The sequence below is a fragment of the Dasypus novemcinctus genome, chromosome 15 (assembly GCF_030445035.2).
Source record: "Dasypus novemcinctus isolate mDasNov1 chromosome 15, mDasNov1.1.hap2, whole genome shotgun sequence".
NCBI lineage: Eukaryota > Metazoa > Chordata > Mammalia > Cingulata > Dasypodidae > Dasypus > Dasypus novemcinctus.
The window spans coordinates 108,067,213-108,083,218 of NC_080687.1; the positions used below are offsets into that span (position 1 = coordinate 108,067,213).

A 16,006-nucleotide genomic window follows, 5' to 3' on the forward strand; every position below is an offset into this window, starting at 1 on the left:
TGCATATTGGATTTTGTCAAATAGTTTTTCTGTGGCAATAGACAAGATCAAATTTTTTGTTTTGTTTTTTTTTTCTTTGAATTAATGGTATGTGTTATTTTGTATTTTAATAGCATTCAATTATTTTGTGAGAAGTTTTTACAGAGAAATCATGCATGAAGTACAGAATTCCCAGGTCTCTCTCATAGACACACAGATTTCCCTGTAGTTAACACTGCATTAATGTGGTAATTTAGTTAAAATTGATGAAACCCTGTGACAAGATTTATAACTAGATTATAATTCATAGTTTATGTTAGGATTCACCGTTTTTGTTGTACAGTTCTATGATTTTTTAATCCTTTTCTTCTGGTAGCATATATACAACCTAACATGTTCCATTTTAACCACTTTCCAATATACAATTCAATGCTGTTATTTACAGTCACAATATTGTCACTACATCTGCCACCCAAATTTTCCCATCACCCCAAACAGAAAATTTATACCAATTTAGAATGACCCCAATCCCTATACCCACCATGACACAGGTAATCTGGATTTTAATTTCCTACAATAAAATTCATTTTTCAGAGCACTTTTAGGTCTCTGGAAAAAGTATGCAGAGGGTATAGTTACTTCCAATACTCCCCTCTTCATCCTCTGCCCAGTTGTCTTTTATTTTCACATCTTGCATTACTGAGGTACATTTTCTACAGTTGATGGATCAATATTGATCCATTTTTGTCAAAGAAAGTCCATAGGTTAGGTTAGAGCTTACTCTGTATTGTGTAGTTCTATGGGTTTTGAAAATGCGTAAGGTCATGTGTTCATTATAGTACCATATGGAACAGTTCACTCACCTAAAAATGCCAGTGCTCCAACTCACCCTACCCTCCCTCCGCCAGAAACCCTGGCTACCTTGAACATTTTATTGATTCTATAGTATTGCCTTTTCCAGAATATCGTATAGTTGGAATTAGATGGTATGTAGGCTTTTCTAGACTGGCTTCTTTCACATAGTCATATGCATTCAAGATTTCTCTATGCTTTTTCATGCCTTGATAACTAATTTGTTGTTGTTGTTGTTGTTTTTAAAGATCTATTTAATCACCCCATTGTTTGCACCCACTGTCTGCCTTCTCTTACCATTTGCTGTGTGTTCTTCTGTTCTTGCTTCTCTTCTCTTTAGGCAGCACTGGGAACCGATCCTGGGTCCTCCTAGAGTGGGAGAAAGATGATCACTCTCTTGCACACCTCAATTCCCTGGTCTTCTGTGTCTCTTATTGTCTCTCCTGTGTGTCTCTTTTTATTTTGTCATCTTGCTGTACCAGTACTCCATGTGGGCCAGCACTCCATGTGGGCCAGCACTCTGTGTGGACCAACACTATTGCATGGGCCAGCACTCCATGTAGTCTAGTACTCCATGTGGGCCAGTACTCCATGTGGGCCAGCACTCCATGGGGGCCAGCACTATTGCTTGGGCCAGCACTCTGTGTGGGCCAGCACTCCATGTGGGCCAGCACTATTGCTTGGGCCAGCACTCCATGTGGGCCGGCACTATTGCTTGGGACAGCACGCCGTGTGGACCAGCACTCCACATGGGTTAGCACTACTGCACGGGCCAGCACTCCCCAAGGGCCAGCACTCTGCCTGGGCCAGCACTACTGTACAGGCCAGGACTCCATGCAGGCCAGCACTCCATGTGGGCCAGCCTGCCGTGTGGGCCAGCTTTCCACTCAGGCCAGCATCCCTTCACCAGGAGTCTCTGAGATAGAACCCTGCACCTCCTATATGGTAGATGGGAGCCCAATTGCTTGAGCCACATTAGCTTCCTACTAATTTGTTTTGAACACTGGAAAATACTCATTCAATGGACAAATCACACATTTTTTATCTGTGTACCTATTGAATGGCACATTGATTATGTCCAATTTTTGGCAATTATGAGTACTCTGCTATAATTTGTGCAGGTTTTTGTGTGGATGTACATTTTCAAGTAATTTGTATCAATACTTAGCCATATTAGTGCTGGATTGTGTGGTAAGCCTATGTTAGCTTTTTACAAAACGGGCAGACTCTCTTTGAACATGACTGCTCTGTTCTGCTTTATCACGAGCAATGAGTGGGAATTACTCTTGCTCCACATCCTCACCAGCACTTGCAGCTGTCAGCTTTTGGGTTTCTAACCATGCAAACAGTTGTGTAGTGGCATCTAACTTTTAAAATTTTGTGTTTCCCTAAATACCCACATCCTAAAGATAATGCAAATCCTTTCATATGCTTCTATGCCATCTGTATATCGTTTTTGGTCAGGTGTTTGTGCAGATCTTTTGTCCATTTTAATTGGGTTGTTTCTTTATTGTTGAGTTTTAAGCATTCCTTGTATATTTTGGATATAAATACTTTATCAGACATGTGGATTGCATATGCTTCCCCCCACTCTGTAGTTTATCTTTTCATTTTCTCAATAGTGTCTTTTGCAGAATACAGGTTTTAAATTTTTTAATGAAGTCCAACCTAACATTTTTTCTTTCAATATATAATGCTTTTAGGATTCTGCATAAAAAGTCATTGAACCCAATGCCACCTATAATTACTTTAAAAAATTGCATATTTTTGCATTCTTTGATTAATGATGCATTTTGAGTTTGTTTTAGAGAAATTTACGTAGTATATGTCCATATTCTTTTTGCATTTGGTAGTCCGGTTTTTCCAGCACCATTTCTTGGAAACTGTCCTTACATCTTTAATAGCCTTTGTTCTTTTGTCATAGATTAGTTGACTGTTCACTATATATATGTGCAGGATATACCTTTTTTCTCTCTATTCTGTTTCAATTATCTACCTGTCTATCATTTCACCATGACCACACTGTTGTAATCACAATAGCTTTATAGTTTTGTTTTGTTTGGAATGCAGGCTATTTTTAAACACAGTGAAAGCCACCTGGCAGTTAACTTGACAAGTTAATAGAGCTTAAGATTTACCAGGTCATGTCAACATTCACAGTCTTTTTACCCTCTGTTTACCCGGAATGTGTATACATTATAGAGGCAAGAAACCTTTGGAAATTCAGATTTAAGAAGCTGAAAACAGAAACTGCATTTGCCCAAGGGTGGTGTAGCTGTGATTTGGGGAAACTCTACTTCCTTCAAAGTGCACTTCTAGAAAGTTGAGCTGTTAGGAATCCAGCAAGCAGCTCTGGCACGTGTAAGAGCTTGGCTACTAATCTTGCGGGCCTTCTGAAGCTCCAAAAGAGGAATATGAACTCTCTACTCTTGCCAAAGTATGAAACCCTTCATGTGCCCACTGTGGGTGTCAAAGGAAGACTGGCATCTGGATGGAAAAGTCATCTGGGAGGCTCCCTGGCTTAAATGTCTTTGCCATGGAGGGCAGCTGGGGTAGTGAGGGAAGGGGGAAGGGAGAGAGAGGGTGGGAAAGAAGGTAAAATGAACACGATGTGCTTACAGAGAGGACCACTCACTGTCAGCATGCTGTTTCCACCCATTTTCCTTACATGAGGAATCTGGGTGATTCTACAAGGAAGAAAGACTGCGCATGGGACACCAGCACTACAGCAAGCTCACATGAGCAACACCTTCCATCACATTCTCTGGAACTCATGAGGCAGTCCTTGGGCAGGCAACTTGGCTCAGTCTGACATATTGTTGAAACTCGTGTCCCTCAGGAAATTATCATGAGGTTTGTGTAGTGGTTAGTTACTTTCTTATTATTGAGTTATGTTGTAAAGGCTTCAGTAGTATGTCTACAATTTAATCAAGACAAAGTTTTGCATTTACATCAAGGACACATTTACTGTAGTGGCATAAAAGAGACATAGACAAAAGACCAAGTATGTGTTTTTAAAAATAAAGACTACATGTTTTACCAGGTCTCACTTTTGCTATTTTGGACTGCACTTTTCTTCCTAGAGAACTAACACATTTATGTTAAATCTGATTTATCTTTCCACATTTTAAAAATTAAATACAGCTTCTCACAATTTCTAAGTTATAAACAAAAGGGAAATGGTTTAAAAACAAAGTAAATCTGCTGTTTTCCTGTAGTGGAAAGGTTGAGTAAAACATGGCCCCTCTATGGCTCGTCTCAAGGAAGCACATTTACTCAGAGGCAAGTATTTGTGATCTGGGAGTAAGTTTCCCACGTTCTCTGCAGGACCAGATCTTCAAGTGTTTCTGGTCTCAATTGCAAAGTAAGTGAAAATGTCTGCAAAACATGTATAAGTCAAAAATCAAAACAGGGCTAATTAAAATCAAAATTCTATGCCAGTCTAAATATATATCTTCAGGTTTTTCCTTTTTTATTGCAGATGGTACTTAAAAGTAAGTTACCTTTTCTAAGTGTAATATGCTAAGTTTGAAACTCAAATGAATGAGTTTAAAATTTTATATTTCACTTGATTCTATTGACATTTCAATTACCTACTACTTTACTTAACTGACTTATACATGAGGTAAGTTTCAACTAACAAAAATTCCACCACAAAGATAAAACTAACTGGTTCTAGTACATGCAAAATCATAATGCCCTACTCAAGTTCTGAGTGTACAACTTTTACTACTGTGTATCCAAGAAAAGTCCAAATGGAACCTAAGAACAGTATTTAAAGTTTCTAACTTCTAAACACACACTTAACTATCTAAAAAAATATTTTGGTGCCAAATTGTATGGAATTAATGTTTGACTGTAAATAAAGACACATTTCCAATATTGCTTGAAAGGCAGCTGTCAGTTTTCTAAAACACTATATTTTGCAGTAAAATATCCCTGCTAGAAATCAACTGTATTTAAACAGATCTTAACAGAAGTAAGATGTTCATGATACTAATTCAATAGGGCTAAATAACATTGACACAAATAAAAATTACAGGAGAGATTACTGCTGTACTTTTCCCCGTAACCACTATCAAACTTTGTTTAAATTGTGCAACCCCAACTTATTCATGTTTCCTCTTGCTGAATTTCATTATGTTTCACAGAGAAGGAATCCTAAGATGTGTTCTGTAAGAATTCAAGATTTTGAAATGTGTAGGTTCGCATTATACTACCATGTTTCGCCCTTCTTGTTTCCCAAATACACAGAAACAGTATAGTTTTTCTCAAAAAATGAAATAAGATGTCCACGTGAAAACAAATAAACCGACAAAAAGTTCCACAGCTAAAAATGTTTATTCATATGGCCACAAAGTGAACTTAGTTTAAAGTCCAAAACATTTCAATGAAGTCCATTTAAGTTTTCTTTTCTTTTCAAAGGAATACTGTAAAATAACCACATTATTTTAGTTCTTGAGCCAACAAGTGTACACCAATGTTTTTATATAGTTAAAATTAGGAGACCAAGTTCAGGGTGCCAAAGATATAGCATTCAGTTGATTTTGCAGAGTTCACGGAAAGAAATTTAGAGATTTCTTAGAGAAGTGACCAAGTTCTGGGCTGTTCCTACAACAGGGGCAGGATCCACTCCATATTTCAGAGTTGCTCTGTGACAGCTGGATCATCTTCATCTTCTCATCTGGGTTCATCAGTTTTCTTTGTGCTTTCCTGGCAAGGTGGGTCCGCTTAGTCCCACAGCGGCTGCCCCAGCCAGGCCGGGAAGGGCTCGCCCTGTGGCTGCTGCTGGCGCCAGCAGGAGCGCGGCCAGGTGTGCACGGAGGCTGCAGGTGGAGCTCACCTGCACCTGTCTGCGCCGCTCCCCGGGAGGCTCACCTTGGGGTTCAGCTCACTCCTCGACTTCTCTTTCACGGGCACCAGGGTCTCCAGTAACCCGGGTCCCGCAGGAGGCCCCTCTCTCGCAGTCCACCGGCGGCTCCGGCACCTTGCTCTACTGCGCCTGCGCCGCTGGGCTCCTCTGCAGGTCCTGCCTCGTGGTCCCGGGGGGCGGCAGAGCATCCTGGGCAGCAGGGCCGAGCGCCCCCAGCCCTGGCAGCCCCGCGACCCCCGACTTGGCCAGCTCTGCCCCTGTACCCCCAGCCGCTGGTGGGCCGAGCTGAGGAGCCCAAGGTGCTGCTCAGTGCTTGATCTTCCTGTGCGGACCCTGCTGAGTTCCTGGGAGACTCCTGCTCCTCCCGCTCACGACCCTGCAGACGAGCTGCGGGGGGTGCTGTGCGGCAGGTTCAGGAGTTTTCAGACGAGTTCAAGTAACTCCTGGCCTGTAGGGTCCTGCGGAATCTTCAATATCAGAACATTGATGCCTCATGCAACAAGCTAGGAAATTTCTCGCCTCTTTTTATATTTGGAAGAGTTTGAAAACTATTAGTGTTAGTTATTCTGTATATTTTTAGTAAAATTGACCAAGGAAGCCATCTGGTCCTGGATTCTTCTGGGTGGGGAAATTTTTTTTTTTAATTTTCTATTCATTTTTTAAAAAATATTACATTCAAAACATATGAAGTCCCATTCACCCCCACCGCCCCCACCCCCCACTCCCCCCACAGCAACACTCTCCCATCATCATGACACATCCATTGCACCTGGTAAGTACATCTCTGGGCATCGCTGCACCCCATAGTCAATGGTCCACATCATAGCCCACACTCTCCCACGTTCCATCCAGTGGGCCCTGGGGGGATCTACAATGTCCCGTAGTTGTCCGTGAAGCATGGGTGGGGAAATTTTTGATGATTGTTCCATCTCTTGTTAGAGCTCTGATCTTACTTTCTATTTATTCTTCAGTCCGTTTTGGTACTTTGTATGCTTGTAGGAAGTTGTCTGTTCTACCTAAGTTATCTAGTTTGTTGTACTATTGTTCATGATATTCTTTTACCGACCTTTTATTCCTCTAAAGTCTGTAGCTTGAGTGTAGTTCGTAATTTTCTCTTAGTTGTGAATTTTCCAGGGTCCCTTTCTTTGGCAGGAAGTCCAAGCTCGGCATGCGCGCCCCGGGGGGCTGGGCTCGGCTCAGTTGGGTTCGGCTCAGTCGAGCTCGGCTCAGCTCGGCTGGCCTCAGCTTGGCGAGTCTTGGCTCGGCTCGGCTCGGCTTGGGTGGGCCAGGCTCTTCGGGCTGGGCTGGGCTGGGCTGGGCTGGGCTGGGCTGGGCTGGGCTGGGCTGGGCTGGGCTGGCATGGGCTCTGCTCGGCTGGGCTGGGCTGGGCTGGGCTGGGCTGGGCTGGCATGGGCTCTGCTCGGCTGGGCTGGGCTGGGCTGGCTCTGATGCGCTCTGCCCTATTGGTCTTGGCCCTGTTGGTATCTTCTCCGCTGGGCTCGTCTCCACTGGACTCGGCTGGGCTGGATTCGGCAGGACTCAGCTCGGCTGCACTCGGCAGGGTTCGGCTCGGCTGGGCTCGGATCCACTGAGCTGGACCTGGCTTGGTTGGGCTCGGCTCGACTTGGCTCAGTTGGGCTGGGCCGGCTGGCCACGGCTCCTTTGGACTCAGCCAGGCTCGTGTGTGCTGGACTCCGTTGGGCTCGTCTGGCTCGACTGAGCTGGTCTCGGCTCGGCGGCGCTGGGCTCACCCAGGCTGGGCTCAGCTGGGCTCAGTGGGCTGGGCTCGGCTGGGCTCGGCTGGTGGGCTCATGCTCGGCTGGATGCGGCAGGACTCAGTTCGGCTGCACTGGGCAGGGTTCGGTTGGCCACGGCTCGTTTGGACTCGGCTGGGCTCGGGTGTGCTGGGCTTGGTTGGGTTCGTCTGGCTCGATTGAGCTGGTCTCGGCTCGGTGGACCTGGCTCAGCTGCGCTCAGTGCGCTGGACTCGGTGGTGCTAGGATTCGACAAGGCTCGCCTCGGCTGGATCGGTTGGGCTGGGCAGGGGCTGGGCTAGGCTGGGCTCAGTAGGGTTCGGCTCAGACGGGTTCGGCTAGGTCCGGATGGCCTCGGCTCGGCGAGTCCCGGTTCGGCTTTGCTCGGCTGGGCTGGGGTAGGCTCTCCTGGGCGGGGCTCTGCCCTACTGGTCTCGGCCCTACTGGTCTCCACTCGGCTGGGCTCAGCTGCCCTGGGCTCGGCTCAGCTGGATTCGGCAGGACCCTGCTCGGCTGCGCTCGCCTCGGCTCAGCTCAGCTGGGCTCGCTTCGGGCTCCCCCGCACCCGGCCCCAGGCGCAGTGGGCGGGGCCCTGGAGTCGGCCTGGGCGCTTGAGCCTGGTCCCACCGCCTGGCTGCGGGCTCCGTGGGTCCCGGGCTCCAGCTGGGCCCCAGGCGTCTCCCAGTGCCCCGACCACGGGGGCTGCGACCGCGACGGGATCGGCTCCCACAGACCTTCCCCTCTCGCCCACACCACCCCTCCCCCGTTAACCTCATGCAGGTTTTGAAGGATAAACCAAGTTGATGCTTAGAGAGGGCTTTGAACTAAGCTTGGCAAACTGTTGATTTCGTTTTATTACTATTATGTCTTCAGGTCAAGAAGTTCTTTCTAAGTCCTGGATGTGAAAATTCTTGTCCCCAGTATGAGAAATAGGAAGATTCAGTATTCGATACAATAGAAAAGTCCATATAAAAATTGATCAGGGATGTATTACTTTAAATTTTACGAAAAATAAAATTTCATGAAACACAGATAATGGCACAATCCTGGAAAGACTGAGGAGAATTGCTGAAAATATTTAAATTTTATAAAGAGTGCCAAAGTTTTGCAAGTTCATTATTACCAGAAAGAAAAATCCTAATAAGAGCAATTAAGAGCAATAGCCTAACAAGATAAATTAAGGAATTGCTAATAGTTAATTGATAAATTTCAATCTTCAAAAATCTGAATGTCATTAAAATATTTAGAAGATAATTCTCAAAAGAATAGATGCCGTCCTTTAAGATAGATGCTCCATGAAGTGTTTTCATGATTTAGATTTAAAGCATGAAAATAATTTTGATAAAACGTAAAAAGGAATGCTCAAAATAAATGTAATGGCCCATGAAAGAGCATGGAAAAAAAATAGAATATATGCACTTCTCTAGAGCAAATGCCCTCTTGATGAGAACTCCCTGTGATTGGTGTTTGTTAAGTTCTGTTAGGAGAGCTATTTGACTTGAGAAAAGAAACCTTTCAGTACTCACAGATTTGCACCTTTGTGGTCAGCCTTTTCCTCTCACTGTCCAGTCCTCAGCAGTCTTTGCTCAGTGATCTCTGAAATGGTTTGGCTCAGTCAGCCTGGATGGCTGTGAGTGCGTCGGCTTTGTACTGACTCATTAAGCTAAATCTGCACCCAAGTAACTGCCCAGCATTGCCTGGTTTAACACTGACTCTTATTTTTTTCCAGCACTGACCGCTTTATGACTTCTTCAGCACAGAGCACCCAAAGGGCCCGGGAAGAGACGCCCTCCTTGCCGGTTCCCCGAGGAGGTCCACGACTCAGGTCAGGCTGTGGGACGGCAGCTCCCCACACACAGCTTTGCTTTGGAGAGGCAGGACGTCCAGTGGGGAGCGGGCCTTCCCCTGAGGACGAAGCAGGTACCACACAACCTCTGTGCAGTTCCCACCCTGAGAAGCAGCTGGGGCCTCTGTTCCCTGTTTGGGTCACAAGGTGTGCTCAGGCTGTTCCATTAGACCTACGCCTCCCAGGGATCTAGAATGGAGACATGAAGCCTCTGCACACCAAGGTGAGGGGGGGAGGCAAGGCTGAGAAATGGCCCCCGAGGATGTCGCTGACTTGCCCGCACAGCTAGATACTAAAACAGCTGTTTAACCTCTTCTTCCCTGGAATTCATGAACAGTCTCATTCACCATATTATAATGACCTTGATAGTTATGGGAAAGAAATTCTTAAGTCAGTGAGTTTTCAGCCAAGGTGGTGCTGATGCAAACCAGAAATTGCTTGGTTTCTATACAGGGTGTTTATTTGGGGTAGGAGCTTACAGATACTAGGCCATAAAGCATAAGCTACATCCCTCACCAGTCTATTTTCACATGTTGGAGCAAGATGGCTGCTGACAGCTGTGGAGATTCAGGCTTCCTGGGTTCCTCCCTTCCAGGGTCTTGCTTCTTCCTGGGCTCAGGGTTCCTCTCTTCCTGGGGCTTGCTTCTGTTTCCTCTGTGAGCTTATTCCCAGGGCTCCAGCTTAAGGCTTCGGCATCAAACTCCAACATCAACACTCCAACTTCAGAAACCCTCAACTCTGTCCTTTGCCATGCCTTTTATCTGTGAGCCCCCCCCCCCCCACCAGGCAGTGGGGACCCAGTGCCCTAATGACATGGCCCAATAAAATCTCTAATCATAACTTAATCATGCCCTTGTTCAGACCAGACTACAAACATAATCCAATATCTATTTTTGGAATTCATAACCATATCAAACTGCTAAAGTCAGCATGTGGCTGTTTAAGTTTATTTATCAATCCCCAAAAGGGCAAGATTGTGTTTGTAAACTAATCTATTCCTCTGGGTGTGATACCTTTTGATTTTCTACAATTCAACTGAGATGTCTTTTGATTAAATGATTGGTTAAGATTAGTTTTCTTTAACAAATCAATTTTATTGGTAATAATGAAGCATAAATCCATTCAAAGTTTATTATCAGTGGTAGTCAGGGTAATCACATAGTTGTCCATTTATCACTTCAATCATTAAGGAGCATTTTCATTACTCCGATAATAACCCAAAAAATAAACAAACAAAAAACACCTCCCAATCTCTATGCTTCCCTGAACACACGTAGCTGCTATTCTGTTTACGTCTCTCTAATTATTTGTATTTATATTGTGTTAGTTTAAAATATGCAATATCCCCCATTTTCATATTTCACATAAGGTTTCACTATGTTGTACAGTCCCATGTTACATTTTTTAGCTTTCCTTCTAGTAATATACATGACCTTGGACTTATCCTTTCAACCAGTGTGATACCTATATAATAGCTCTGCTACTTACAAACCCTACGATGTGCTTTCACAATTTCTATTCACTTCTAAAGATTTACAACCTTTATACCAATTCTGCACAGTTTAATCCTTAACTTTTATTTCCTCTACCCTCTTTCTATTTTCTGGTGACCTATATTCTAATTGTTAACTCCAAGATTTTACAAAATTTATCCAGTTCTTTTGTGTATGTGTCTTTTCTTTTTTTTTTTTTTTTTTTTTTTACTTTTTAAAAGATACTTAGACTACATAAATGTCACAGAGAATATATAGGGGATTCTCATATGCCCTGCTCCCCACACCTCCCACACTTTCTCACATTAGCAACATCTTTGATTAGCGGGGTACATTCATTGCATTGGAAACACATTTTGTAGCATTGCCACTCATTATGGTTTATAGTTTGAATTGCAGTTTACACTTTCTCGCACTCAATTCTGTAACTTATGGCAGTATATATATTGACCTGTGTCTGTTGCTGTAATGTCATTCAGGCTGATTCCCAAGTCTTGAAGATGCCCTCATATTATACCTCTTTCTCCCTCTCCCTACCCTCAGAACCTCCAGTGGCCACTGCCTGCACATCACTATTTCCTCCATTGCTAGAATTACAAAAGGTCTAGAGTAGAATACTAGTAAGTGTACTGTAGTCCATAGTACATTCCCCAATCCTGAGGATTCTGGGATGGTGATGCCCACTCCACCTTTATTTGAGGGGGATGCTTCAATCCCATACAGCCAGTGCATGGAACTCTCTTGCTAGCAGTTGTAGGCACTCTTGATTCCTTGGCATATTGGTTCTCCTTCATCTCCTCCTTGTTACTTGTCCTGGGTCAGTCCAATGAACTGGAGAGGAGGTGTCACAACTCCTTTAAGACTCAGGGCTAGGCTGGCACAAGGACAGCCCAGAGATTTATGTCTCTTAGAGGTATACCTACCAACTTCAGTACAAATTATAAGTTCAAACAGAAGGACAGAGGAGCCATGTGTAGGGAAACCACAAGGGAGTCTGACTCTGTCACACTGGAGAGCATAAATCCCAAAGTAGGGCCCACTGGCAAGGGACCAAACTCCTGAGCTATCTGCCCTGACTGTAGTGTCTGGATGTCTCCAGAGCCCTCAGGAGCCCCACTATTTGGGATAGTATCTACTTTGACAGTCTATGTGATCATGCTGAGATGTGCATAAAGGTTACCTCTGGAATTCCCTCCCAACTTACTTTGAAGTCTCTGAACCATGTAAACTCATTTGTCTCCACCTTTTCCCCCATTTGGTCAAGGCCTTTATTTTCTCCAGTTGCATTGTTGGTACTTGGTAGCAATCCCTTGGTGCCAGGGAGTCTCATCCCTGGGAGTCATTTTCCTTGGGGGAATTTATTGCATTTATATGCTGAGTTTTGTCTTAGAAGAGGCCTCATTTGAGCAACAGGGAGGCTTCCAGTAGGTAACTCTTGGGCATCCTGCAATATTATGCCAAGTTTCAATTTCAAGAGCAAAGGTTCATAATCATAGTCATCAGTATCAATGGCCCATCAATGGACCATTCTCCTCCACTAGTCATTGCCCCTGTATTTGGGGCTCCAGTGGAGAATGTGGCAGAGATCCCCAGGATGGGCATTTGATATTCGTTTGGTTATTGTGTGAATCTCCAGCCACTATGGCCATGCCCCATGAACCTTTGAACACATTTATATGCCTTATATTTATGTCCAGTGAACCTCCTCCCATGTATCCCCATCACTGACACCCTGCCCCACTGATCCTCCCCTGCCACAGTTGTAACCCTTCTGTGATCCAAAACTTCTCCAAAATGAACCCAATAAAGTAGCCAAATACAATTAATAAGAAAATGAAATAATAATGATAGTTTTAAACATAATAAAATTCAGAAAATGTTTTAAAATTAAAAACATAGTGAATTTGGGGATTTATAAAATAAAAAATACTTAAGAAAAAATTTTTTGACACATTTTGCCTTTCATCACTGTGAGATCTGTTGTCCTATATGTACACTGACATTTTCATCCATTTGTTCCCATGGTGTCTTGCTTTTCTTCATTTTGTCAGGTCCCAGTAAAGTCACACAAAAAATACAGGGGATCCCATTTACCCAACGTCCTGACCATTTTCCCCCTTCCCATATAAATAACCTTTTTATATGTGGATGATACATTTCTTACAACTGATGTACATAGCTACTAACCATGGTCAATAGTTTACGTTATGGTTTACATTTTTGAGTGTACACTTTTATAAATTTTGATGAAGTTTAGCATAGCCTGTATCCATCACTGCAAGATCATTTAGAAAACTTCTATTGCCCCCAAAATATCGCCTGTTTCATCTATTCTATTCCTGCCTCCCCCTCCCCTGTGGCACACAGCAACCACGAGGCTTCACTCCTTGAAGGACAAGATTCATAGTTGTTTGCAGCAACACTGAGGGCTTGACACACTGTCTGTCTTTCCCTATTAGATATTGCCCGTGCTCTTGAGAGACTCCTGTCCCTCTATTTGAGAACATAATGGGCCACCCCAGGATGGGAGTCCAATTCCTTCCTGCTCTTTATGTGAGTTTCCACCCACTGATACAAAACACTATGGCAAAATGATCACTCATACACTCCCTGGAAGCCTGCCCCAGGTGCACCCTGGCACAAATGCCTCCCCATTGAGGACCCCAAACCAGTAACCCTTCCTTGCCATATCACCAAAAGAGCTTTCCCAGCATGGTAGTTTCAACTAGGTACCCACAGATCCCCAGTGTTCACCTGCTCCCTCCCCCAACCCTCTCCCCAGTTCCATGGACCATTCAACACACTCACCCTACCCTACCCCCATCAAACCTGCACCATCCAACCCATTAGTATCACTCCACACCTGTCACATCCCTTCACTGCACAAGTACACATTTCCATCTTATAGGTTTTACCCTTATGGGCATTGGCTAACAACCTTCTCCCTTTCTATTTCTGGTAAACCTATCTTACAAACTCTAGCTCTGTGAGTTGCTCAACTTGCTTATTTCTTATCAGTGAGGTCCTTCAATACCTGACTTGCTTCAATCAACACAGGCAGCCTCCCCAATGGGAGAAAATATTTGGTAACCATATATCTGAAAGGAGTCTAATATCAAGCATATGTAAAGAAATCCTACACCTTGAAAATAAAAAGACAACCCATTTAATAAATGGGCAAGTGATTTGTATAGACACTTCTCCAAAGAAGAAATAGAAATGGCTGAAAAGCACATGAAAAGATGCTTAACATCACTAGCTATTAGGAAAATGCAAATCAAAACTGCAATGAGATATCATCTTACACCCGTTAGACTGGAAGCTATTAAAAAGCAGGAGACTACCAGTGGTAAGTAGGTGGGGAAGAATGGGAAACCTGGGGCACTGCTGGCGGGAATGTAGAATGGTGCAGTGATTGTGGAGGACAGTTTGGCAGTTGCTTGAAAAACTAACTATAGATCTGGACTATGATCCAGCAATTCCACAGTGGGTATATACCCAGAAGAATTGAAAGCAAGGACACGAACAGGTAAATGCACACCAATGTACATAGCAGCATTGCTCACTATCACCAAAAGCTGGAATCAACCCAAATACCCATCAACAGATGAATGGATAAACAAATTCTTGAATATGCATACAAAGGAATATCACTCATCTGTAAGAAGGAACACAGTACGAACACATGCGATAACATAGATGAATCTTGAGGACCTTATATTTAGTTCTTAAAGCACAGTCATACACTATTTGTCCTTTTGTGTCTGGCTTGCTTCACTCAAAGTAATATCTTATACACAGAGAACAGACAACTGGGGGGGAGGAGAGAAATAAATTTAAAAAATCTTTAAAAAAATGTAATGTCTTATAGGCTCATCCACGTTGTCATATGCTTCATGACTTCATTTTTTCTTACTGCTGTAAAATATTCCGTTGTGTATATATACCACAGTTTGTCCATTCATCAGTTGATTGACACTTAGATTGTTTCCAACTTTTGGCAATCATGAATAAAGTCACTAAAAACATCAGCAGGTGGATGTCTCTGTGACACTGCTCTCAGTTCCTCTGGGTACATAGCTAGTAATGGTATTGCCAGGTCACAAGGCAAGTCTATGTTCAACTTCCTTAGGAACTGACAGGCAGTCCCCCACAATTGTAGTACCATTCTACACTCCACCAACAGTGAATAAGGTTCCTGTCTCTCCACATCCTCTCCAACACTCAGAGATTTCTGACTTTTTAATAGTATCCATTCTAATAGGTGTGAAATGATATCTCATTGTTGTTTTTTTAACAAATCAATTTTATTGATACATATTACTAAAGCATAAATCAAGCCAAAGTTTTCATCAGTGGTACTTGGTAGAAACAATAGTTGTGCATTCATCACTTCAATCCTTTTTAGAGCAGTTTCATTATTCTAATAATAGTAATAATAATAATAAAAAGAAAACAAAGAATCTCAGCATCTCTCAGTTTCTCTATGCTTCCCCTGCCATATGTAGCTCCTATTCTTTTTCATTTGTTCTAGGTTATTTTTATTTATATTTTGTAAAAACAGTTTTATATAAGCAGTATCACCCATATTTGTGTTTTACATGAGGTTTTACTATCTTACACAGTCCCAGATTACAGTTTTTAGCTTTCCTTCTTGTAATGTACATGACCTTGGACTTACCCTTTTCAACCACTGTCAAAGCCATAGAATAGCTCTGCTAGTTACAAACACTAAGATGTGCTCTCACTGTTTCTATTTATTTCCTAAGGTCTACGAATAACCTTTATACCAAATCTGCAGAGATTAACCCTCAGCTTTCCATTCTCTATCTTCATTCTATTTTCTTGTGACCTGTTTTCCAATTATTAATTCCTTGAGTTTACACAATATATTTAGTTCATATTAGCATAATCATACAGTATTTTTCCTTTTATGGCTGGCATGCTTTACTCAAAATCATATCCTCCACATTCATCCATGTTGTCATATGCTTCACCACTTCATTTCTTCTCACAGCTGCGTAACATTCCTTCATGTGCACATGCCACAATTGTTTATCCATTCATCAGTTGATGGACACATGGGTTGTTTCCTACTTCTGGCATTCATGAATAATCCCAATGTGAACACTGGTGTGCAGATGTCTGTGTCTCTGCCCTCAGTTCTTCTGGTATACAGCTGGCAATGATGTTGTCAGGTCACATGGCA

General features: G+C 43.2%; 1 protein-coding gene across 8 annotated transcripts in view; it reads left to right on the top strand.

Moving 5' to 3' along the window:
- The window catches only part of LOC101419144 (thrombospondin type-1 domain-containing protein 1-like), a 69,588-nt gene that overhangs the window by 24,002 nt on the left and 29,580 nt on the right, over positions 1–16,006 (top strand). For 5 of the 8 annotated variants that reach the window (XM_058276819.2, XM_058276821.2, XM_058276818.2 and 2 more), the window contains one exon: positions 9,188–9,378. In XM_058276819.2, coding sequence (XP_058132802.1) covers positions 9,201–9,378 — 178 coding nt within the window. In that variant the 5' untranslated portion in view covers positions 9,188–9,200. The other 3 variants (XR_009180771.2, XM_058276823.2, XM_058276817.2) reach the window with 2 other exon arrangements.